Genomic DNA, 24,622 nt, shown 5'->3' with positions numbered 1-24,622 from the left:
TAGGAGAGGTGGTGTGGTGGTGGTAGAAGTCGTAGTATCTACTATAGCATCTACTATAGTCTAGTAGATATTGTATGGTGGCATAAGTGTATAGTGTCAAGTGTACAGTGATAGTATAGTGATACTACCACTAAAAGTCAAAGTATACTCTGTACCTATACTCCTCCCCTAGTAGAATTGAATTTTCACGCAGATCCATGACTGTTTCCATCGCCTAATCGGTGGAGCAAGCCATTCTTGTTACATACCACTTTGATCCATGGCCCCCCCCTCCCTCTTCTCCTTCAAGGTACCCCACTGTCCCGTCGCAACTCGCTCACCTCCATTTTTTCTCGCCAAGGCCTTTACTCCGGATTTTCTTTTATCTTTTACCCTCCCCTTCCCAGATCCACTCTCTATTGAACCTCCCCTTCCTTACCCCCCCCTTCTACAAACCCCTTCTCACCTCCCTCACTCCTCTTCCTCCGCCTCCTCCTCCTCCCCCGTGAAAAGGGCTTCTCTCCCGTATATCCCTCCGACATTCTGATATTTCCCCCCATGACACAACCTCAGAAGACAATAGCCGTCGTCAACGCGGCTGGCCGGCAAACTGCCTCGCTCATTCGTGTCGCCTCCGCTGTCGGATACTCCGTACGCGCTCAGATCCATTCGCTCAAGGGTATCGTCGCCGATGAGCTCCGCGGTTTACCCAATGTCACCCTCATTCACGGCCCGCTTCTCAACAACCCCGAGTTGATGGACGCCCTCTTTCAAGGCGCCAATTATGCCTTTATCAATACCATGTCGCAAGCCGGTGACGAGGTCGCTATCGGCCGCGCGCTCGCCGACGCCGCCAAACGCGCCGGCACCATCCAGCATTACATCTATAGCAGCATGCCGGATCACTCCGTTCATGGCCCTTGGCCCGCCGTACCCCAGTGGGCTCCCAAATTCACCGTCGAAAACTACGTGCGCCAGCTAGGCATGCCCTCTACTTTCGTTTACGCCGGAATCTACAACAATAACTTCACCAGTCTTCCTTATCCGCTCTTCCAAATGGAGATCCTGCAGGACGGCAGCTTCGAATGGCGCGCCCCCTTCGACCCGGATACCCCACTACCCTGGTTAGATGCCGAGCACGACGTAGGCCCAACTCTCCTACAGATTTTCAAGGACGGCCCTAAGAAATGGAATGGTCATCGGTGAGTTCCGAAACCTCGGCAATCCTTCCCGAGTGCCCCTCTACCCCTCCATCAGAGGGAGAGGGGTACAGAATGAAGTACGAAAAAGAAGAAGAAAATCGAAGCTGACCAACGTCACCCCCATCACAGAATCGCCCTCACATTCGAAACTCTCTCTCCAAATCAAGTTTGCGCCGCCTTCCAGCGAGCCCTTAATCGGCCCTGCAACTACATTCGCGTCCCCAAGATCGAAATCAAGGTCAACATCCCACCCGGCTACCGGGAACAGCTCGAAACCCTCGAGCTACTGTTTGGTGAAGATAACGCGCCCTACTTCCCACAGCCCGAGTTTTCCCAGCCAGCCGCCGGCTCGCCCAAGGGTCTTGGCCCGGCGGGTGGAAAGGGTGCAGGTGCGGGTATGATGCAAGGACCGGGTGGGGTGGTTTCGCTACGCGTGACGGATGAAGCTCGGCATTTGTGGCAGGGGTGGAGAGATATGGAGGAATATGCGCGTGAAGTCTTCCCTGTGGAAGAAGAGGCTAATGGACTGGATTGGATGCTATAGTGGTGTCCAGACTAGTCTAGTCCATAGTCTCTGATTCTTTGCCCTCCTCCTTCTCCCTCTTCCTCTCTCTTTCAACCCCTTCCTTCGCCCTCTCTTTCTTCCTCCTTTTTTTTCTCTTCTTTTTTTACGACAGTTCTATCCCCGGCAGACGTGCATGGTGATGATGTCCATGCATGTGGAAACCTGCCTCGCGATTGTTTTTGTGATTCTGCTCTAATCATTGCATTGTTGGCGAACGGGCATGGGAAATTTATATGGGATATCATGACTTCTTCTTCTTTTCTTTCTCCTTCTATTACTTGTTCTTAATTGGAAGGATGCCCCGGAGACGGCCGAAGGAGACTTCATCGTTATCTCTGACCCGGCCACCTCAAAAAAGTTTTATTGTTGCTTGCGGGCGGATTCTCCCAATGCCCATGGGAAATCTGGCTCTGGAAAAAAAAATATTTGAATGAGACATTACGACTTTCATGCTCATGATCAACTTCGGTTTTTTATTGTGTTCTACTTTTACCATTTTACCCTTTCTAGATTCCCCTGTCGATCTCAGGCTGTCGACTTCTCCATATCAATTAGGCGGCCCTCCCCGATTTCCTTGGTTATTACTTTTCCCCCCTCCATCTCCCTCATAGGATTCAAGTTGAGTATTTCGCAAGACAAGCCAAGGACGTCTCACAGTGACACACGCATTGACATTCCCACCCCAAATCCTCGTCAATCAAATCCTCCACTCAGACTGCATCCCTTTATCAACACCCATCGCATAGGATCCTTATCCCACCAATAACAGCCCAGCGCCCAGCCTCGCCCGCAGCACAAGTATATGATCCAATAATCCGCATCCGGATACTCACGAGCGATGGGCGATCGCAGCAATTGGTCTGTCGAATGGGGGAAGGGGGAGGGTCGTGGTACGTCACGGTTCTGGGGACTAGGGTATAGTCCGCATGCAGGTCGGATAGAGTCAGATAAGGTTGAATTAAGGTCATGCTAAGATTGCGTTTCTTCAGGGCCCGCTTCCCTCTCAAGAAGGTTAAGCTGTGAGGGTCGGAAAAAGCAACCATGCTGGATTGCCACATGGTGGCAAATCCTATGACTGGGGCTTATCAGTGATAAGGCGTTGCTCTTTTATAGGGTAAGGTAGGGATGGGATACTAGGGTAGTGAACTCCGCAATTGGATGGTGGTTCGTTTCGTCGTGCAGGGTGAATTGGTGGCAAGTACCCCCACCGAACGGTGGCTTCGCGCATGAAACGCTCATTGCAGATGTACCCTGCCCAGGTTTTCGGCTGATTGTGTGCCTTGTGCCCTCTTAGTTAGCTTGATAGCCTATGCCATCGCTTGGCCTCCGATCGGAACGGCTTGCCAGGACTCGCTTGGGTGTTTCACCCATCAATTCCCCATCTTGATATCCTTCTTAGGCCAATGGACACCATCAGTCTTCCAAAGTTGGTATTATAAATAAAGACTTTGTCAAGCAGTCCGATATGGCTGCTAGGTTTGTCGGTTCGTACTCTGGTATTCAATGTGGGCTCAATCTACTACTCCGGCAGAGCCCGGTACATTCGGCGTGACGAAACACCCAATTGATAAAGCAATGAGCAGGAAATGTATTCACAGAGCTCCAACGGGGATCTTTCAAGATTGTCCGAATATACAAAGAGTCCATGAGGTGCGTCCCCGCATCACAACATGGTTAAGTGTACGCACTTCGTTGGCTAGTGTTTAAGCAGAACGCGATTCAATTGGGAAGAATGGAGACCTATAGCCTTTCATTGCTATCAGGCGACATAGCCTCTCATTTATATGGCTTATTTTGAGCTACTATTATCTGCAATGCTCCTTTTTATTGGTGGCGTTAGTGATCAACGTCCAGGCAATTCCGGCTTTCTATTGCTTTCACATTGGTCCGAGTAGAGGCGGGCGTATAGTTTGGTATATGAAAATTCTTAGCATGTACAATGGGTACTATCGGGCATTCTTTTTAGATCTATGGATTATGCAGAGGTGTTATGTAGCACTTGTAACTCTCATGAATAGATTTTAATCCGCAGCGGTCCCCACAATCTATACCGAGGTCTATTCAGGGTCGAATAATATGGCCTTTTTGCTTTTTTGCTTTTTTTTTGCTTCTGCAGCTTCGGTGACAATTTACGTCATTCGGTGAAATATAGATTCCATAGCTTACTAGTCCAGTGATTCCTTACCTCAAACCCGTATAGGGCAAGTCGCCCTGGTGGACCGGGAGTACCGCGATGTCATGGTGATTTTGTGGGGAACTTTGTGTCAACAAATGCTATGAATGAGCTGGATGACAATTCTTGAAAACGTAGTAACGCCCCGCGGCAGAGTCTAACGATTTTGTACAAAACTTTATGAACTTGAATGAATACCGATGATTGTCAGCGAGCGCCCCCACCTTTAAATCCGGGGAAACAGTCCGAACCGCAGCCGCAAGAGTAAAACTCTCCCCTCATTTAAAAGGCGCATACGGGCAAGCTCATCAAGACAAAGCAACAAAACAATTACAACCACCTGAGTATACTTAATCATACCTCATACGCTATCCGCCAAGCCCGAACTACCACCATGCCAGAGACCATCAAGCCTGTCAAAATCCCTCGTGGTTGTCGCATTTGACGCATCTTTCCAAGGTGCCTCAGGCGGATTACCCCGGTTCGTCGAGAACCCCGAACTACGCGTGCCCGACTTTCGCTACGTGGTAGATTACATTCAAACGCTTCCATATGTCGACGCTGAGCGTATTGGCGTATTGGGAGTTTGCGGGGGTGGCGGCTATGCTTTCAACGCTACTATGACCGACTACCGCCTCAAATGCTGCGTCGGCATCACAGCAGTGAACTTTGGCCGGTTGGTTCGGGAATCCTTTGGTGGCTTTGATCCTGTCGGTTCTCTTGAGAAAATGGATAAACAGCGAACCCTTGAATCTCAGGGTGCTGATCGTTTTGTTTCTCCATACCTTCCTCCGACTGTCGAGGAGGCGAAGAAGATGACTTCGGATCCTGATCTCATCGAGGCTACGGAGTACTATAAAACTAGCCGTGGTCAGAAACCTTGCGGTGCTACGAGCGGTCTTTTTTCGTTCAATAGCGCCGCGGTTGCGTGGGATGCTTTTAACTATGCGGAAGTCATCATGACTCGTCCCTTTATCGCCGTTGTTGGCGACATTCCCGGCGGGTTTGGCGCATATCGTGACGGTCATGAGATCTATGGCCGTGCTGCTTCTAAAGAGAAGGAACTGCTGGTGCTTCCTGGTGTATCGCATTATCAGCTTTATGACGAGCCGAAGGCTGTTCAGGCTGCGCTCGAGAAGGTCCTGCCATTTCTGAAGAAGCATCTTGGCGAGGCTAAATAAATATTCTACTAGTACTGGTACCTAGAAGTCATCAATTCTTATTCCTTCTGCTTCCTTTACTACTAGTACTCTTGGTGTCTGTATCTGAGTTCAAAGTTAGCTTCGTGCGCATGCTCTCAGCTGAACCTATGTTTGGACTTCAACTTGATAGAGTGCCACTTTTTACCGCCTCTCACGGAAGAACTGCGAGGGTGCCCAAGTGGGCACCACCCTCGACTCGAGACCAATCTCAGGCAAGATCACGAACTCCACATTTGTTGAATGTTGGCAGTCCTATCCAAGCCAATATTTACGCGTATGGTGACTGGTATGGGACGAGTGAAGTAGAATTTGAAGCTATGGAGGGGCAGAGAAGGAAACGTGGGGCAGGTACCATGGTATGCTGAGAGAACGGAAGTGGCTTTTGGACCTATCTGAGCTCCTCTTTTGTACACAAGGTAGACTAAAGTATTCTAGTAGTCTTCCATTATCACATTTTTAACACTAAACCCAATAAAGTAGTGGAAACGGAAACGGAAGCAAAAGAGAAGAAAAAAAAAAACTTCCATCGCCTCAGGCACCATGACGTCCGTGCAGGACAGACCGCCTGAAGTTGAGTGGCGGGACAGCCAAGCTAGCAGTTACATAGTCACTCTGGTACTTAAGAGTACTTACAAATACCCAGAGATACTCAGAGGTACTCGACTGCCCCGCACCTTCCCTAGCAACGAGGCAACCATAGCAAGTACCTTCCCGTCCCCCAAAGTACACCAACCCGTCTGGCCCAGCTTGTCCCTCCCCCCCCCACGTATGCGAATGGAAAGAGCTGTGATCTCCCGGAAATTTCTTACTTTGGACTTTTTTTTTTTCTGCTAGCGTCTTCCACTTTCCTTATCCCTCGATTCTTTTCCCTCCCATCTCTCTCTTCCTGACTATATCTTGATACCCTTTCCCACTTTCCTGCTCCTCTTTCACATTTACCTTTACTCTTACTCCGACCTCATCTCATACTTCTTTTTTTGAGCTACCCCACCTTCACATTTTAACATCATGTCCGGTGAAGATCAGTCTCTCATGGACCGCGTCGAGATGCCCAACATCCCCAAGGATGCTCAGAAGAAGATCTCCCACCTCCAGGAGGAGTTCATTCGTGCTGAGGTTGAGCAGCGTATGTCCAATCCCCTTCTTTCCATCCTATTTCCATCTACCCCGCCGTGTGACCTGTTACGGTGGGAGGGGCATTTGCACGATGTTCAGATCATACAATAAAGAGAACGAAGAAGAAAAACTCTGCAATGGCCCTTTCGTTGAATGGGAATCCCCTCGTGGAATTGATTTCCGATGCTCTATTTCTAAAAAAAGTGACCTAAAATGAATCCTGGCTAACCCCTCTCCCTCCACAGTGCGCAAGTCTGTTCCCCTCCTGCAGCCTCTCTTCAAGAAGCGCAACGAGATCATCAGCATCCCCGATGTCCAGAGCGACTTCTGGATCCGCGTCTTCTCCAGCGCCCCCCGCTGAGATCGACGAGTTCATCCTGCCCACCGATGCCGCCGTCCTCGGCGCTGCCCTGAAGAACATGACCGTCGAGCGCTTCGAGGTCGATGCCCAGGGTAACGGCGAGCCCCGCTCTCTGCGTTTCATCTTCGACTTCCAGACCGGTGAAGAGAACCCTTTCTTCGAGAACTCCCAGCTCGTCAAGGAGTTCTACTGGCGCAAGCAGATCATCCGTACCTCCAAGGGTAAGCGCCGCACCTGGGAGGGTCTCGTCTCCGACCCCGTCCGCATCAACTGGAAGAAGGACATGGATCTGACCAAGGGTCTCCTCGATGCTACCTGCAACCTGTTCGATGCTGAGAAGAAGAAGGGTGGTGACCGCAAGAAGCTGCCCGAGTTCGAGGCTCTCGTCAAGAAGATTGCCGAGGTTGAGGCTGAGGAGGATGATGAGGAGATGGAGGAGGATGACGAGGATGAGGACCCCGAGAGCCCTGCCGGCACCAGCTTCTTCGCTTTCTTCGGTTACCGTGGTCGTGACGTCTCCGCCGATGTGTCCAAGATGGCCAACAAGGAGGACGATGAGCGTTATGCCAAGATCCTCAAGGGCGAGGATGTTGAGGGTGACGATGACTCCGATGATGAGGATGATGAGGAGGAGATGGATGAGCTCGCTGATGACCTCGAGGATGCTGAGATCTTCCCCAGCGGTGAGGAGCTCGCTATCTCCCTTGCCGAGGACCTCTGGACCGACGCCATGAAGTACTATGGTGAGTACATCTCGTAACCCAATTCCTAGCGCAAGCAACCAATGCTGACTCTATATTTTTTTAGTTGCCTCTTTCGATCTGGCCGATGAGCTTGATATGAGTGACATCGACATGGAAGAGCTTGATGCCATGGATGAGGAGGAGGACTCTGGTGAGGGCGAGTCGCGCCCCTCCAAGAAGGCCCGCAACTAAATCATTTGATTTGAATGATGTCCCATGAAACGCCATGCTCCGTGTGATTGTGGCGTGCCCGTCGCCGCCATTGATGTACTATCACAGGATGATAACGAGAATTAATAATAGGATGAGCGCGAAAATCAGCGCCGCTATACAAAAGGAGGACCATGTATCTAGGTAAAAAAAAGTTAGTTTTGAATTCATGATTCCCACCCCATTCAACCCATTCCCAGAACATGCCAGTGTATCCTGTAGAACGGTAGAACGGCAGTAGAAGTAGAAGTAAACTCGATCAAACTTACCCTCATTCTCACGAACAACGTGTCGTATCCTCTTCATCCCACTGGACAATTTCCCCCCAACCCGCTCAGCCAACGTATCAACCTCCTCAAGCATAATAGCCTGATCCTCCAACTCCCTCCCCATATGACTAGCCTGCTCACGCAGATTCCCCACAGTCCGAAACACCCCATCCAACTGCTCATCCTGTTCATGCATAAGCTCCGTCTGCCGCTGCTGCTCCATAGAAGCGTAATAATCCTCATCATCCCTCCCACCACCACCACGCTGCTGTCGCTCCCGCTCCTCTTCTTCCAGGGCGACGTCAAACTCCGTCGGATTAGGCAACGCAGTTTCCGCAGAATGATTCACAGTCTGCTGTAACTCCAGCCTCATCTTTTCCACTTCAGCCCCGACATCGTCGACGAGTTTGCGCCGGCGTTGCACCTCTTCTAATTCCAGGCCGAAGCGGTAGGGGTCTTGCTCGATTGCGCGGACACTTTCGACTAGATCGTCGAGGTCGGCGCTTAGTTCTGTGATTGTGCTTTCGAGCTCGGAACGCGCTTGCTTTAGTTCGGGGTTTGATGGGTTTTTGGCCAAAGATCGGATTCGTAGGTATGAGGAGAAGAGGGGGCGGCTTGATTGGAGCGTTGACAGGACGTCACTATGTTGGTCGGGGCTGTTAGCTTGTGCTTGTGCTCTTTGTATTTTGGTGGATGGTTGTCTGGGAGGGTGAATCGCTTACGCTTGGACTTGGAGGAATGGGTCGGCGTGCTCCATGGTTGTGGTTTATGGGGTATTTGTCTGGGGGGAAGTCGGAGCGTAGACTGGGACTCCGAGTCGGAGCTGTTAGCTTCCCCCGTGTATTATTCATGATCACGTGTTTGGTGTTTTCGGGGGCTGGAAACGGCGGACTTGAGCTGTGCTGAAGGGTTATCGTATTGCGTTTATATTTCGGTGCTAATCATTTTCATTCTTCATCTCTTATTTCTCTTATTCTGAGCTGGTTTTAGGAATGTTTCTCGCTTGGGAAGAGAGAAGTTGAATGTTGGTGATCGTGGTCGCTGAGCCAAAGTATAACGAGTGCAGGCAGGTAGTTAGTTATACCCGCACAATACTAGTATCTAAAGTGGTATTTAGGAAACCCATTCAATCACAAGGTGATTTCGAGTTTCAAGTTTAAGTTCACTTCTCTCAATGAATCTCGATTCCAATTATTCTCGGCGATTATGAAAATACGAAGGAAATCAAAAGATTAGCTCGAGAATGGCTTTCGTAGCCCCATACTCAGTCTCCCTGATGAAAATGTCTCCTATGCCATTGGGCAGCTCTGGAGTGTCAGAACCATGTCGGACAATGGCGAGGGAATCAACTTTAAATAATAGAACCCGAATTTGAGATCTGGTAGAACTGTTACTTGTGGTACGGTGTACTTTGTAATTCTTGCTCAAACCCCCAAAGAGACAATGATAACTCAGATGGTCGAACTTTCCCCTTGAGTACTATTATTTCATGTCATCAGCCACAATTATCTAGGAGAATCAATTTCAAACACCAATTGATGGTATCGCGGAAGTTCTTCACCATTATACTAGTGTTTGTAGCCGGTTTTCTTTACCTGCAAGGCTCGCACAGAGGCGTTAGTTGATCATATTGCACAAGACCCGGGGTCGGTTACAATCTAGGTAGATCATTATCACTTGATTAGTCTGTGTAATCATACGAAAAGTTTATCTTTGTCGTGCGCCTTCCCGGGTTTCTTGTTTTCAAAATCGGCATTACTAGTAGTTTTCATATGCCTTATGTCAGCTATTCGTCGGACTTCGGCTTGAAGTTGAAAAGACTTGTACGACGTTGGCGTGCAAATATAACTATCTGTTTCTTACCACTTGTGCATGATTACACCTACCTACTAGTTATTCCAAGATTCCAACGCCATTCATCAACTTGAAGCTTGAGTCCTACTTATCTCGATGTCACAACCATGTCCCATGAAGATATCCAGGCCCAGAAAGTAGATGCATTGATGAAACAACTCTGCCAGGCAACGGATGGCCTGAAGAATGAAAAAGAATGAAGCAGATCGGGTATCTGCTATCAAGACCGCACATGAACTAGTGTAAGCGCTTGAACAGCCACATGAGGCAGTGATCAAACTCGGGTTTGCAGTACGTGTGTTGGTTGTTATTTTTTTGAGGCTTGATTACATTTCAAGGTTTCAAAGATGACTTTCATTTGCTTACCCCTGCAGCCTGTGCAATTCATGTGCATACGGATTGCCATTGACTTAGACTTATTTCAAACACTCACTGAGAATGATCGACCAACCACGCTCGAAGAGCTAGCTACAGTAAAGAATGCCGACTCTCTCTTCGCAGGTATATATACTCATCTAACAAGCCAGGCGACCATCTCATGTAGTACTAATGCCAGTGTCCATTATATTTAGAGAGAATTCAACGAGTCCTAACAAGAATCGGTTTTGTCGTCGAACATGATATCAGGACTTATAGCCCAAATGAAATGGCTCGACAGATGAATACTCGAGTGACCAGCTCAACAATCAAATATCTGTGCGTTCGATATCCTTTCATAGAAAGAGTTATGGAGTTGGAACTAAGCGGCTTCTTTCGCAATGCAGATTCGATGTCCCCATGGTCACACTGGCCAAAGCACCCGAATATTTCCGCAAAGTGAACTTTCAAAATCCAAGCCAAGCAAATAAAGGACCATTCCAGTATGCCGAGAAAACCGAGAAATCGCAATGGGAATGGTTGCTCGATTATCCAGATCTCATGAAATGCTGTTATAATTTTTTGAGGGTGGCTGGGGTAGTCCATTCTTTCGATGTTTTTGGACTTCTATATTGTTTTCTCGCCTTCAACACATATGCATGTATGCAACACTAGTACTTAGGTACACAGATTGAGTAGTAATAGTTGAGATATATTGGTCTAATTTTCTTCAAGATTATCTATGGGTATATGGGTATATCATCCAAGTTCAACACTACCTTCAGGAACACCTTGGCGACTGCGCAACCGCCTGGCAAAGAACTGCATAACAGGCAACATCTCATCCCGATTCGAGGGCATTCCATCGCCTTTCCGGGAATACCGACTGAGTTCCACGAATTCAAAAACCTCCTTAGTCCTTGTAACCGCGCCATCGGAAACAACAGCCGAGTCTCTCCCCGACACCAACAGCACAGGCGTACGATTCTTCGACCCGGACCGCTTACCCGATAGCGGGTACGGTGCCCCGATGGATATGACACCGGCGAGAGGCTCTTTCTCCTCGGCACTAGCGGTGGATGAAGACAAACCCAGTTCCCTGGCCAGTGTTAAACCAGCCATGCCGCCCTGCCCAAAGCCCAGAATGAGGATTTCGCGCAGACGATATCCGCATTTTTGGACCAGGGTGCCGCGCACAAGCTCGATGAGTTTCGGAGTGCTGCGCGTTAGTCCGGCGTCCATGTCTAGAGCTCCTGTTCTGGCGTCGAAATCGACATCGTCGCCCCAGTGGAATCCGCCGAGGTCGAAGGGGAGTGGGGTCGGTGCTTGCACGGTTACAACTGTTGTCTCCGGGAGGTTTAGGGCACGACCGAAGGCTGTGAAGCCGGCGGCGGAGTCACCGAGGCCATGTAGAAGTAGGAGGATGTTGGGGGAAGGAGATGGCCCGGGGGATGGGGTGACGGTGACGGTGTGGGAGGGGAAGTCGGACGGGGCTGGGACTTTGGTGGGCATGTTGAAGTGGTGGTGGGAGGATTGTCCTCAATTGGGAGGTGTGCAGGGCCAAGCCCGCCGGTTGGAGGGTTGCGAGGCAAGAATGAAGCGTTTCTTCGCTGTAGGGGCCTGTCCTGGCGATCCGGATTGTCGGAGCTACAGCGGGGCGCGAGTGTGGCTGCGTGTGGCTATTTTCGGGCAGCTGAGGGAAGAGGTCACTGTTATTCAGTTAGCGTCAGCCAAGCCACTAGAATGGGGCGGTCTGACCGGTGAGGTGAGATGAAGGTGGGAGGGATGTCTCGACCAGATTACTCTGTCGGTAGAAAGTCACTGCCTAGTGTTGATCCCACTGAAGCCCTTTGCCTGCGGCACGAATTGTTTCACCCATCTTGTGAGGTATTCCAATGAGGTCAGAGGGATCAATGACCGATGATCAATATCTTTTTTTACAGCTCGAAGTACAAGGAGTGCCGTCATAGATGATAGTGAAGAACGATCAAGGGTCTATCATTCCGTAGGGCTACGATCCCGGCATCTGCAGATGACACTCAATCTGGATGATTCTGGTAACACATGCCCCTGTCTCTTCTTCTCATAGACTGTCACAGATCCAACAATTCTACCCTGGACTACTCTACACTGCAACTGCAATTCACCAAACGAACTTGAATGGGTGTGTGGCTAGTGGTCTGTGACGCCACACTGGGGCGGTGCGATACGTAATGAACCACAGTAGTATATTATTTGTTGTTATATTTATACTATCTTTACTGTATGTAAGTTTATACGAGTATGGAACAATTGGGAAGAAAGATTTAGCCGACTCGGACCCTTGAGTTTCGATGGTTCCACCGTGATTTCCCATCGTGCTCCGTACTCATCCTATGCACGAGTCGACTTCTTACACAACGAATACTCGTGCTCAGTCCCTGCACCTAGTCTACCACTACTAGCCAGCTCTTCACCGCCACTTACGTGGCTTTGAATGCCAAGAACCATCTGGGTACAGCTGGCCTCATAGGGCGCGGACAAGCCTCGGACAAGAGAAGCTTGGCCCGGCAACGCCGGCCTCCGACAGCACCCACCCTCGACGCTCCATTTCGTACCGTGTATCCCGAAGTACGAGTCTGTATCACTAGTGCCGATCTGGTTAGGCCTGCGGAATTCGTGCATGCGATTTGCCCTGTGCCGATGGAGTAGGGCTGAGAGGGCCCCGCTGGCTCATTCCGATCGGCGATTTATTGGGCCTTGTGGGACGCGTACTCGTTCATCCTGGGACGATGTATCGTTTTGGCTCCAGATGAGTGTGAGGTCACTTTGGTCCACTCGACGGAAATAGACGGCGGAGGATACTGCTCTGGTATGGCAGAGAGGTCCTGGTTTGTTTTGTTGTTAATGGCCATCAGTGTACATATCGAGTACTCTGTAGAAAGGCAGGCGTAGGGTATACCTCCAGTATACCACCAGACAAATTTGGTTAGGTATGATATTTCCTGGGCGGCTTTATCCTTCCCCTCCCAATATCTGCATCGAGGTTCCTCTAAGCCCCTACAATCTCTCTTGCCGCTATGAGTCGGGGATTGTGAAAGACATTCCCCTCATGGTCCCCAGCAAGTGTCTTGGCGCTCGCAATTGACCCTCCGATCTGATCCTCATACGACGTGGTCGGTTAGCATGTACCGCCGTCTATAATTTTACTGGATCAGCTTCCCCATTGCCCCTCCTCCCAGCGCCCCAGACCCCCAACTGTGGCCGTGAGGTCGACACGATCTGCGCACTCCACCGGGCCCATGGAGGGGCTCATGGTCAGTCAGATCCGTGGTCCAGCCGTATCATGGAGGGGTTCTTCTCCATCTCCCTGGCGACTAATCCTAAGATTAGTACACGCACTGCGAGGAAACCGCCATAGCCCTCTCTGGTCGCCGATGGGGTGGGTCAGCGCGTGCTGAGACGGAGAAAAAAGGGAAAGCTCCTGAATATCCTGAGCTGAATACGTAGCCTTTCTGGAGTATTCTGTAGAGCTGTGTTTTGGGTATAAGAGCCTCCCCTCCCCCCCTCCAAAGTGAAGTCTTCTATCTCTCATCACACTCTATCTTTAAGAAACCCTTTCAATCACTCTTCATATAATCACAATGGCTTTCGGCTGGGGTAAGACTTCCCTTCGTGTTTCCCTTGACACACCTGTCTATGTTGCATAGATACCGGTGCATTCATCAAGGACGTCCTTGTATTATGCATAGCCCTATGCATGCATAGGCAAATGACAACCTTCTGGATACGGGAACAAATTTACAAATGAACCGGGCTGACGAGTATCTTTTCAGGCGAATCTGACGAAGCTCACCGCAAGGTGTACGGCGGCGAGAAGCACGAGGGCAAGTTCTCTCACGAGCTCATTGCTGGTGCCGCTTCCTTTGCCGGCATGAAGGCCTACGAGGACCACCAGCGCAAGGAGGGTAAGTGATAGAGCGATGCAACCCACGCACACAAGAATACATTGAGGAATTATCATTCTAATCTGATTTTTTTCCATATAGGCAAGACTGTCAAGCACGCTTTCGCCAAGGAGGCCCTGATGGGCCTTGTCGGCGCCGAGGTCGACAAGCTTGCCGAGAGCAAGGGCATGGATGAGGTTGACAAGATCAAGGCTCGCGAGCATGCCAAGAAGAACGCCCACCACATGTACGAGGAGCACTACGAGCGCGACCACGGCGCTGAGGAGTACGACCCCTCCCGTTACCCTCGTCATCCCCGCTTCGAGCAGGAGCGCCGCTGGTAAATGGAAACTTGAACTTGAAGCATTCCCTCGGACAGCATGACGAATATTCCTTTTATTTATGATGAGATATCTTCCGGCCACGAGTACGCCGAGTTATATGTACAGAGGCGGGAAAGTGGATCGAGCAATGAAATGAAATGCATTACCAAAAAAGTATCCGTACATATATACTAGTACTACTCGTATTCAGTATTCCCTTTTGGTTTCGTATACCGGTGTCCTATTTCGTTGCATCATAGCTGTGTCGTATGCGGGTTCCTCGTGTGGATGCACCAGCTTCTGCACGATCTTCGGGGCAAGTAGGGTCGGGCCCTGAGGGAATACGTATGCAATGTCTCCTGCAGTCCAACTGAGGGGTTCAGGGTTGCAGGGTCAGATATCTTCTAGCCAGTGATTGCCATGAGAACACGCCGAGAGCATTCCAGAGGTGTACACCGCATTCCGAGCCAAATGTAGATCCTCGATAGTTTCGAGACGATGGATCAATTATTAGCAATTTTGGAGTGGATGCATTTGATTGGTAGTGATAGTGGCACTCTTTTTTCTTATTTTTCCGCCGTATATTGCTTTTTCCCACTTTTTCTCCGGGGTGATTGTTCGCGTAAGGCCCTAAGAGAAAGTGATGCAGGTGCAGGTGCAGATTCCACAGGCCCATCGGAATCCGGAACCAAGTGGACCCTCTCTGAGCTTCCTTGGAGCGACCAATCAGAGAAGATCTGTAACCAATGGAGTCTCTTGATGCCTTCGAATTCAGGACTTCCGTCAGCCCAGATGAGCTCATTCTCTCCGCACGTGCCGCGATAGGGCTCGGTGATTGTCGCAAATCCTAAAATACTCTCCTAGAGGCTAGTACCCTTTGGATTTTATTTTTCCGAACGGGATGGCGTTTCTTGAGCCACTGGCAGATCCCGACTAAGTGAACTTTTGTTCTGCAGTTTCTTGACCAGGCACACCTTGTTTTGAATGTGGGGAGCTTTAGGGTATTTCTGAAGGTCAAGGAGATCTTAGCTTACCTCTTAGCATACTTTTCCGCTTATCTTGACGCCGTTGCGCTCTCCACCCTTCTTAACGCGGGCTGATCGCGCCTAACCTTGGAAAGTTTCTGGCAATCAATCCTGCTTTGACTTCCCCTCCTATCAGGTTTTAGCTTTTCCATTCCTCTCTTTCAACCTCTCCCATCCCCCTCCTCAGGCTCGTCATCCATCGATCCGTTGAGACAGTCCTGCCATGACGGTGACTCACTAGTCAAGATGAAATTCGCCAAGTTGGTTCTTTCCTTTCCCTCGTGATGCTGGGCATTCCAGTGGCTGATTCATTCGCACAGAGAGCTCGAGCAGGACTTGGTTCCTGAGTGGCGGGCAAAGTATCTCGACTATAAGGTATGTCATGCTCCCTCACGGGGAAGCGCCGCTTGCGCTAACAATCGCATCACTATAGGGTGGTAAAAAGAAGATCAAGGCCATCACTCGTGCTCTTCAAAAGTCCCATCGGAGCCCTCGTACCCCGTCATTTCGGCAACCCGCCCCTCCTTCCTCCCATGCCGCAACGGATTCATTAGCCCCCCTCTGCCTCCGACAAAAATATCGATGCGACAACAAGTTTGAACAGCCCTTCCAACCTGAACAGGACCCCCAGGACAGCCCCCCAAGGTTCGCGCCCAAAATTAATTCCAAGGAGTGAACGACAGCCACTGAGGACCCCAGGATCTCGATTTTCAGACGCCGTTGGCAGCTATGGAAGCATACTCGCCACTCCACCCCAAGTCGCACCCGCCTCGGAATCAGGATCGTTTGAGCTGCCAGACCCTGCGATTGACCCAGAAGAGGACTTAATACCCCCCAGGCCAGCTCGTCGGGACATCAAGACTCCGTCTCCGGTAATAGCGCGCCGTGCTACCTTCGATGCTCCGCCTCCCCTTCCCGATAACGACGGCTCCCCGGATCAGATCCCCCCCGCTCGCTCGACAACCAACCGCCCACAGTCCCGATGGCGGAGACCTTACTAAAACCAGCTCGGTCAAGCGGACTTCGCAGTTGCTCCGGCGTGTTCTGTCTCATGCTGAAGTTGAAACTCTTGGCAAAAGAACGGCGCTGGACCCAGCTGTTGAGGTTGAAAGACGACAGGACGAATTTCATGCGTTCCTGGATGGCGAGCTTCAGAAAATCGACTCGTTTTATCTACTGAAGGAACAAGAGGCTACTGATCGACTCAAGGTTCTCCGTCGGCAACTACACGTTATGAGAGATCAACGAATGCAGGAAGTTTTGGCCGCCAAGAAGACAGCGAATAGGAGTGACCCCGAGGATCATCGAATGAATGGGTTTGGAAAGCTCAACGGGGCCCGGTTGAAAGACACACTCACTGGGAAGACTCGTTTTGGGAAAAACTCCCAGGCACTAGCGCAAATGGCAACGCCAAACATCAATGCCCGAGACCGGGAGTTCATCCAGGACAGAAGGGATTTCATGCGGCGGCAGGATCCGCCAAACGACGTGTCGTACCGGTCTGCTAAGAGGAAGCTGAAGCATGCCCTTCAGGAGTTCTATCGTGGAATCGAACTTTTGAAGGGTTACGCTTATCTTAATCGAACGGCGTTCCGTAAGATCAACAAAAAAATACGACAAAGCCGTGAATGCTCGACCACCACTCCGATACATGTCGGAACGAGTTAACAAAGCGACTTTCGTACAGAGCGAAGTCATCGAGAGTCTGATGGTGGCTGTGGAAGATTTATACGCCCGGTATTTCGAACGTGGTAATCGTAAAGTTGCGGTTTCGAAGCTTCGACAGAAGATGAAGAAGTCGGGCGATTACTCGCCAAGTACATTCCGCTCTGGTCTTCTGCTGATGGCCGGCACGCTTTTCGCGATCCAGGGCCTGGTGTATGCGTCCGATCGTCTCGGTTCTTCTGAAGTGTCCGAACAGGTTCGGACGAGTTATTTATTGCAGGTTCGTACTCCCTTGCGTCCCCCTCCTCCAATCCCCCGCTCGCGGTGTCACATGTGCCTAACCTGATACAGATATACGGGGGCTATTTCCTCATCGTTTTTCACGTCCTGCTATTCTGCCTGGACTGCATGATATGGACAAAGTCGAAGATTAACTATGCATTTGTTTTTGAATATGATACCAGGCACACCTTAGAGTGGCGCCAATTGTTAGAGGTATGTGGAAGCATAGGGACGGTGAACTCGCTTTCATGGGCATGCTTTTACTGACAATCTCTAGATACCTTCATTTTTTATCTTCCTCATGGGTCTTTTCATGTGGCTTAATTTTTCATGGATGAATTCCATGTACATATACTGGCCTGTTGTACTTATCGGTCTGTCTGTCTCTATCGTTTTCCTGCCCGCTCGCGTGTTGTATCACCGCAGCCGCAAGTGGTTTGCCTTTTCAAATGTGAGTTACCCCAACTGCGCACAATGAATTACGAGTTAACCAGGACAGTGGCGACTTTTGCTTGCTGGGATATATCCGGTTGAGTTCCGTGATTTCTTCCTCGGCGATATGTTTTGTTCCCAAACCTATGCGATGGGAGTGAGTACAAATGATATCAAACCTGCTGCCGAAGCTTTGCTGACCTTTCACAGAACATTGAATTATTTTTCTGTCTGTACGCCTCATATTGGACGAATCCTGTCAAATGCAACTCCAACCACTCTAGGCTGCTGGGATTTTTCACCTGCCTCCCGGCGGTTTGGCGAGCATTCCAATGCATTCGTCGATATGCCGATACCAAGAATGCGTTCCCTCATCTGCTTAACTTAGGGAAGTATATTTTTAGTGTTCTGTACTACGCAACCCTGAGCATGTATCGCATCGACCGCCAGACGAGGTTCCAGGCGTCATTCATTACCTTCGCTCTTCTTAATGCCGTTTATACCTCAGTCTGGGATTTGATCATGGATTGGAGTCTGGGTAACCCATACGCCAAGAACCCACTCCTGCGTGAGGTCATTGCCTTCCGACGAGTCTGGGTTTACTACGCAGCCATGGTGCTAGATGTCGTGATTCGATTCAACTGGATCTTCTACGCCATTTGGTCTCATGACATTCAGCACTCGGCAGTCCTAAGCTTTGTTGTTGCACTCTCCGAAATTTTCCGTCGTGGTGTGTGGTCCATCTTCCGAGTGGAGAATGAACATTGTACGAATGTGCTCTTGTTCCGAGCTTCAAGGGATGTGCCTCTTCCTTACGAAATCCCGGATGTTCCAACGCCCGGCTTGGACGGACCCCAGTCGGACGATGTGCAGTTACAGGAACAGCAGCATGTTGCGACGCCATTCCTTCAGCCAGCAGATATCGAACAGGGAGCCGCGACTACATCCAGTCTACGTGCTCGGAACAGACGCCCCTCTGCTGGCATCATTCGCGTCGGGACTATTGTTGCCTCGGCACATGCCCAGGACTTCCAGCGCCGTCGGCTCCCGACTTACATGTCCAACGCTAGCATGTCTCATGAGATACACCACACTCCAGACGACTCCACTGATGAGGATGAGGATGTCGCATTGACTACCGACGATGATTCTGGATCCATAGCCGATGCTGCGCATGAAGAATCACAACTACCACCTACTGAACGGCAGTCCCCAACCATGCGCCGCATCGTCGAGTAGGGTTGATGAATTCAATGAGGTGAAACCAAATTATTAGAACTATCAGATAGACTCCAGTCATCTCGTGATGAAATGCACATATTGTTATATCTACATTGCTCTCCCATTTTGTACAATCTTATAGTTCTCAGTCCCACTTCGACTCCACGGGCCCGCTTTGTGGTGTAGATCAAGTCACGTGTTAAACGTCACATGGCATCGGAGCCTCCCCATCCCGCCGCCATTGATGCCTCAGCCTCCCTCCCACCCTTGCATCTCTCAACGTTCTCATCAACTTCTGCCATCGAACAAGATAGCTGGAGATCGATATCATGGCTGCTAACGCGCGATACGAGCGCGCCCCGACGCGGGACTCTCTTGAGGACCAGGAATACACTCAAGCACCTCCGTCTTACCAGGCGACAGCAGTTCCAGACCCGGAGCCACGCAGCGAGAACGACAACTTGCCCGATGACTTCAAGGTATGCAATGAGATGTATGATCGTGTGGTAAAGAAACAAGAACTAATATATCGTTAGTTCGGCGGAACTGTTGCGGAGGGGACCATCGAAATTCGCATGCAGTTCGTCCGCAAGGTGTACTCGATTCTGTATGTCCCCGCTCTCCTAACAAAACGACAAACTACTATCATGAAGGAAAGAAGAAACCTGCTAACATCTACTTCTCCAGCACCGTCCAAATCCTCCTCACAACCATCATGAGCTCCATCTCCTTCTTCAACGCTACCTACCGCACCTGGATCCAGTCCAACTTCTGGCTGATGATAATCTCCGTCTTCGGCGCACTGGGCTTCATGCTGGCAACATACTGGAAGCGCAAATCCTACCCAACGAACCTACTCTTCCTCTCCGGCTTCACTCTTCTAGAAGCCTACGCCGTCAGCGTAGCAACATCTTTCTACGAAGTCCGAGTCGTCGTGCAAGCGCTCGTACTTACACTGGGCATCTTCGTCGCCCTCACCCTCTTCGCTTGCCAAACCAAGTACGACTTCACCGACTGGATGCCGTACCTCTTCGGCGCACTTTGGTTCATGATTTTGTTCGGGTTTGTCGCGGCCTTCATTCCCTTCAACAGTACCCTTGAGATCGTGTACGGTGTCCTGGGCGCGCTGATCTTCTCGGGTTACATCCTTGTCGATACCCAGTTGGTTATGCGCCACTACCATGTTGAGGAGGAAATTGCTGCTGCTATCTCGCTGTATCTCGATGTGCTGAACTTGTTCATGTCCATTCTGCGTATCCTGAATGGCTCCAACAACAACTAAGCTAATCTAAGCTAAGCTCAGTATCCAATGTGCATGCAGTGTCTCCTGCCCCTGGTAATGGATTGGAGGATTTCCTGATTTGAAGTTTGGATCGTCGGGCGGGTTTGATCGAGACGTCACTTTGAATAGCTAGCAGTTTTAGGCACTTCTCGGTGCTGGTTTCATGAGCATGATGTCTATTTGGCTTTTCTTCAAGTTGTCTTTGTTTATATCTGCTCTGCTCTGTTTCGGAATATTCATTTTTCCAGTTCTCTTAAACTCAATCATTTGTTGTTATGCTTGCAAAGGGCATTCATTAATTACTATGTCAAACTCATTTTATCTCGATTCTTACTTTAAAAAGGCACAGCTTGCAAGTATTGGTAGCCAATGGATCAAGGATGTAAGCAAATCAAGCAAGTGTCAATTAACAGCTCCAAACGTCTTGCGTAATTCGAAATCGAGAAATGTAAATGAAAGGATTCGCGCAGGAAATTTACAAAGAAGGAATGCTGAAATGAAACAAATATGCAACAAAAAAAGGAACGAAGAGGGAAAAGAAAGAAGAGAATATCTATGGACTTGTAAAGGTAGACGAAAAGTATCACGTTCTTCAGCGTGCAGGAAAAGGAAAGAAGTTAAATGACAGCATATAGCGGGCGAGCTAATTATTATCCCTCAAGGGGATGCAATGAAGAATGTATTGGTGATGAAGCACACGACCATGACCACGACACCGTAGAGAGCAAGGGCTAGGCTGAGACGGCGCAGGATTGTCTTGCGCCAGTGGCGAGCAGGTCGAGGCAAGAAGCCACTACCTGTCAATGACTGAGTAAGAGAGCCCTCGCCTTCATCGTCAGGAGTCTCTTCATCAGATAGGTCATCAGCTGCCTCGTCGTCCTTGAGAAGGCCGCGATGGGCGGGAGAATCAGGTGAAGAGATCTTGTAATAGAAAAGACCTGGCAGGATGAAACTGATGCTTGTGCTTCCGGTACTTCCAACGTAAGCGAGCACTGCTTCCAAGGAGGAAACAGTCATAGCGACGAGGTAGCTCAGGATAAGAATGGTGGTGGTGATGACAGAGAAGCGCAAGTCACTCATCGGCTCGACGGTTCGAGTACCGCGTGGGCCCAGCAATGGGTGTCGGTGTGGTGAGCCCTCTGTTGATCGAGGCGCGGATTTCGGGCGCCATTTCAAAACAGCATCCACTGACGCCCGACAAGGGTGACACTGGAGTGGGTAGGAGAAGACAACAAGCATCACAATAGCAGCACGTGCAATTGTTGCCGCGATGCCTGGTGGATACATGCCGACGATGTTGCCCGCGACATTGTTTCCAAAAGAGAGGTAACCAGTGATGGCGACGAGAATGTAAGTGGCCGCCGCGCCGCCAATACTGGCAAACACGACGCTTGTCGTGCGGAAATGACTGTTGTTCTTGATTTCGTTGAGGATTGAGAACATCTGGCGATTCGATTAGCTGATATGCGAGGAAAAACACATTAATTTGAGGAGCCTACATTCTGATGGCAGGTGAATGCAAATACGATCACTGGGAAACTGCTCAAAGTTGGGACCGGGCCTGCCCAATGGATCACACGAACAGGGCCACGATCCGCCATTGTATCGCCCTTGATGAAGTGGTAGACGACCAAGACGACCAAATAGGCCATTGACACCAAGGCCGCAATACTCGTATATTTCAATGAGTCTAGCCGACGAAGGTATGAAAGGGGGATCACGATCAACCTATTCGGGGAAGCCTATTAGCAACATAGAAGATTATCGGGTCTATTGATTGTAACTCACATGAAGGCGGTTACCCAGAAATGACGATCCACGAGGAAGTCAAAGGCCGGGTCGCCTCCAACGAGGCCGTTGACGACGCCTGGCATCAGGTCACCGATAATAATGAGATAGCTGACACCCACTCCAAAGCATTTGATGGCAATTGCGGCATCAAAGACAACAGCAGCGTTAGGGTATGTCAATTGCGACAGGGCGAAGAAAAGAGGCGCTTCCGCGGTCGAGGTATTGAGCGCATCGCGATTGTAGATAGAGACCGAAGCCCGCTGTGACCCCAGACCAAAGGATGACGAATGTTCCCAAGAGAATTCCCATATGTGATATAGCCAGTGGCATGGCAAGAACTCCGGCACCGATAACTATCGAAGTAAAGTTGCATTGTTAGTGACACCGGGGAACATCCAAGTCGTCGCCAGATATCGACCGTTTCCACTCACTGGTATTGACGAGATTGATGACACTGCTCGACCAGCTGGCGTCGCCAGCGATGCCAGTCTCACGTTTTCCTCGATTTGGACGTCTGGAATACGTATATCTGGTTATTTCATTGCAAGGCAAGGCAAGGCCGAGACTCTCAGACATACCGTCGAAGGCCACTCTGGGAGGTCCCAGCAGGGCCAACCCCCACGTCCGCCTCCATCGTTAGAGAATCGTCGCTGATACCTCTGTGGTAATTTGGCCCGGTACAAAACCTTCCAGCGACCACAAAGAGCGGAGCCAAGATGTGACACGCGTGGAAGAGAGAGGAAAGGGCTTGGGGGGTTTCGAAGGTTAGTCCAAGTGGCCTCGTCTTATCGGAGCCGATAGCACCTGACTTGGACTTTCTTGGCCCGCACCCACAGCCACGCTTTTACTCTCCTCTATGTACTCTACGAGTGCAATTGATTTGGGAATGCTACATTTGCTTCTCGTGCATGATGGCATCATAGTCATTGTTGTTGAATGGCGTGATATGGACTCATTCTGACTACCTCACATTGGGAACTTCTCACAGCTTGGATCGTCCCCATCCCGGCTGCGCTAAAAGTCCGAAACTCTCCTCCTCCACCGTTGCGTGGTCGGACGCAGTGTTTCCCGGCCGATTGCCGGGGCCCTCGTCGTTGAACGCATTTACCAGTCGAACCGTCTTGGAGACCTCATAGATGTTGCCTCCAGACACAGTGAACTGCTTGCCCTTTCCGGACCGATCACCAATGACCTCGCTCACTTGCTCCTGCTGCACAAGGGCCAGCATCACCTCGCCAACCTCCTCGGGAGTCACCCACTCGTCGGAACTATCCAACACCATCTTCAGCTTCTCCGGGTGATCTGTCCAAAGAGGGGTTTTTATCACTCCGGGCGCCACGGCGGTGACTCGGATACCCAGTTTCTCGAGTTTACCAAGTGATCGCACGAGGCCGTTGATGGCGTGTTTCGTTGCCACATAGATCGGGGCCGCAAAGGCAGAATTCTGTCCAGCGATACTGGAGATATGGACGATGTGCTTGGGACGACCGTTTTCACGGTGGCGCAGGAAATGAGCAATCGCCAGCTGTGTCGTGCGGATCGGGTGTGTGATATTGATATCCACCAGGGCGTAGCGACCGCCAGAGTCCTTGCTGGGTGCAGTACCAGGAGGACGCCAGAAGTTACTCCAGTGCTGTTCAAATCGTAGACCTGATTAGCAAAATCGGGCCCGAAAATATCATAAAAGAATAGGTGAGTACACCTACCGGTTCGTAGACCCCCGCACCGGGACAGACAATATCGATCTCATTGAACTCCTTCTCTGCAACTTCAAACATCCGCTCCAACTGTGACCAGTCTGTCACATCCGTCTTTTGGAATACAGCTCTCACAGGTCCAGCCTGGTGCTTGTCCACGAGCACCTGAGCTTCGGGACGCAAGCCCAAGTCCGCGATCAAGACGTTGCAACCATTTTCTAGCAATAACTTGGCAAATGCGAGGTTGATGCCTAGCGGGCAATGAGAATAAGTTTTAGGTCTTTTATTTCAATATACGTTTAATGAGAGAAATGTGACCTACCGGAGCCTGCGCCAGTAATGATGGCAGTTCTACCCTGAACCGGTAAAGCCATAGTACTATCAGCTTCTGGGTAAGTGATGATTTCCTTCAGAGATACTTTTCCCCTCTCCTGCGGATCCGTCTGCTTCTTTATGCCGGGGTACCCTGTGGAACCTATGGTGGGACTTCGGGTCCCTTTACAGCGCGTAGCATAGCCATTTTAGAGCACCCCGCGTGGGATTTAACCGATACCTCGACCGAGAAGTACGTGTAGGCCAAGACTCGGCTCTTTTGCCGTTTTATTAGGTTCTAGTTCTTTGCTTTTTTGGCTCTTCCGGATCATCTGACGGCTTACATGCAGAGCATCTTTCATTCTTGCCCATAAATGATAGATCGGCAGAGGGGAGACGGTTCATCGCTAGAATTGCCCTATTCGAATCAATTATTTGGAGGGATCACTTCTCAAGGGAGTTAACTCTAAGACTATATAACCCGAAAGATCCTACTTTTGGTACTCTCGCCTTATCTACAAAAATAGAATGATTATGCTCTAGTGACCGCTTTGCTATACCTTTCCCCTTGTGCTTCAACAACGAATTTCCCGGCAAGTCGGCGCAATGCCGAGCGCCCCGCATCTCCAATGGAA

General features: G+C 50.1%; 10 protein-coding genes across 10 annotated transcripts; 7 read left to right on the top strand and 3 right to left on the bottom strand.

The window, feature by feature from the left end:
* Positions 1-537: 537 nt before the first annotated feature.
* Positions 538-1,725, top strand: N7509_011954 (NmrA family NAD(P)-binding protein; the record flags this gene model as incomplete). Its single annotated transcript, XM_056636591.1, has 2 exons — positions 538-1,181; positions 1,311-1,725. The coding sequence occupies 2 exons, from the start codon at positions 538-540 to the stop codon at positions 1,723-1,725; spliced, it is 1,059 nt and encodes a 352-aa protein (XP_056482621.1).
* Positions 1,726-3,416: 1,691 nt separating this feature from the next.
* On the top strand, positions 3,417-5,100 carry N7509_011953 (alpha/beta hydrolase; the record flags this gene model as incomplete). Its single annotated transcript, XM_056636590.1, has 2 exons — positions 3,417-3,426; positions 4,379-5,100. The coding sequence occupies 2 exons, from the start codon at positions 3,417-3,419 to the stop codon at positions 5,098-5,100; spliced, it is 732 nt and encodes a 243-aa protein (XP_056482620.1).
* A 1,029-nt stretch (positions 5,101-6,129) lies between these two features.
* Positions 6,130-7,533, top strand: N7509_011952 (histone chaperone napB; the record flags this gene model as incomplete). Its single annotated transcript, XM_056636589.1, has 3 exons — positions 6,130-6,247; positions 6,586-7,341; positions 7,406-7,533. 3 exons carry the CDS (start codon positions 6,130-6,132, stop codon positions 7,531-7,533), a joined length of 1,002 nt encoding a protein of 333 aa, XP_056482619.1.
* An 81-nt stretch (positions 7,534-7,614) lies between these two features.
* Positions 7,615-8,577, bottom strand: N7509_011951 (SNARE domain protein; the record flags this gene model as incomplete). Its single annotated transcript, XM_056636588.1, has 2 exons — positions 7,615-8,461; positions 8,543-8,577. The coding sequence occupies 2 exons, from the start codon at positions 8,575-8,577 to the stop codon at positions 7,615-7,617; spliced, it is 882 nt and encodes a 293-aa protein (XP_056482618.1).
* A 2,213-nt stretch (positions 8,578-10,790) lies between these two features.
* On the bottom strand, positions 10,791-11,543 carry N7509_011950 (alpha/beta hydrolase; the record flags this gene model as incomplete). The annotated part of the gene is made up of 1 exon (XM_056636587.1): positions 10,791-11,543. The coding sequence occupies one exon, from the start codon at positions 11,541-11,543 to the stop codon at positions 10,791-10,793; it is 753 nt and encodes a 250-aa protein (XP_056482617.1).
* A 2,111-nt stretch (positions 11,544-13,654) lies between these two features.
* On the top strand, positions 13,655-14,301 carry N7509_011949 (DUF3759 domain-containing protein; the record flags this gene model as incomplete). The annotated part of the gene is made up of 3 exons (XM_056636586.1): positions 13,655-13,670; positions 13,847-13,978; positions 14,060-14,301. 3 exons carry the CDS (start codon positions 13,655-13,657, stop codon positions 14,299-14,301), a joined length of 390 nt encoding a protein of 129 aa, XP_056482616.1.
* Positions 14,302-16,202: 1,901 nt separating this feature from the next.
* On the top strand, positions 16,203-16,973 carry N7509_011948 (uncharacterized protein; the record flags this gene model as incomplete). Its single annotated transcript, XM_056636585.1, has 1 exon — positions 16,203-16,973. One exon carries the CDS (start codon positions 16,203-16,205, stop codon positions 16,971-16,973), a length of 771 nt encoding a protein of 256 aa, XP_056482615.1.
* A 121-nt stretch (positions 16,974-17,094) lies between these two features.
* N7509_011947 (EXS domain-containing protein) lies at positions 17,095-18,923 on the top strand (the record flags this gene model as incomplete). The annotated part of the gene is made up of 5 exons (XM_056636584.1): positions 17,095-17,250; positions 17,322-17,465; positions 17,530-17,703; positions 17,752-17,841; positions 17,895-18,923. 5 exons carry the CDS (start codon positions 17,095-17,097, stop codon positions 18,921-18,923), a joined length of 1,593 nt encoding a protein of 530 aa, XP_056482614.1.
* Positions 18,924-19,234: 311 nt separating this feature from the next.
* N7509_011946 (Bax inhibitor-1 family protein) lies at positions 19,235-20,187 on the top strand (the record flags this gene model as incomplete). The annotated part of the gene is made up of 3 exons (XM_056636583.1): positions 19,235-19,384; positions 19,442-19,512; positions 19,593-20,187. The coding sequence occupies 3 exons, from the start codon at positions 19,235-19,237 to the stop codon at positions 20,185-20,187; spliced, it is 816 nt and encodes a 271-aa protein (XP_056482613.1).
* Positions 20,188-20,844: 657 nt separating this feature from the next.
* Positions 20,845-24,359, bottom strand: N7509_011945 (transmembrane amino acid transporter protein-domain-containing protein; the record flags this gene model as incomplete). The annotated part of the gene is made up of 9 exons (XM_056636582.1): positions 20,845-21,630; positions 21,687-21,915; positions 21,976-22,331; positions 22,410-22,492; positions 22,557-22,570; positions 22,965-23,611; positions 23,685-23,926; positions 23,998-24,171; positions 24,332-24,359. 9 exons carry the CDS (start codon positions 24,357-24,359, stop codon positions 20,845-20,847), a joined length of 2,559 nt encoding a protein of 852 aa, XP_056482612.1.
* Between the last annotated feature and the right edge of the window lie 263 nt (positions 24,360-24,622).

The sequence above is a fragment of the Penicillium cosmopolitanum genome (assembly GCF_028827165.1).
Source record: "Penicillium cosmopolitanum strain IBT 29677 chromosome Unknown utg000011l:1.0-3548175.0:1.0-3550911.0, whole genome shotgun sequence".
Taxonomy (NCBI): domain Eukaryota; kingdom Fungi; phylum Ascomycota; class Eurotiomycetes; order Eurotiales; family Aspergillaceae; genus Penicillium; species Penicillium cosmopolitanum.
The sequence above is the reverse complement of the archived record's forward strand: the minus strand, read 5'-3'. Positions and strand labels throughout refer to the sequence as shown.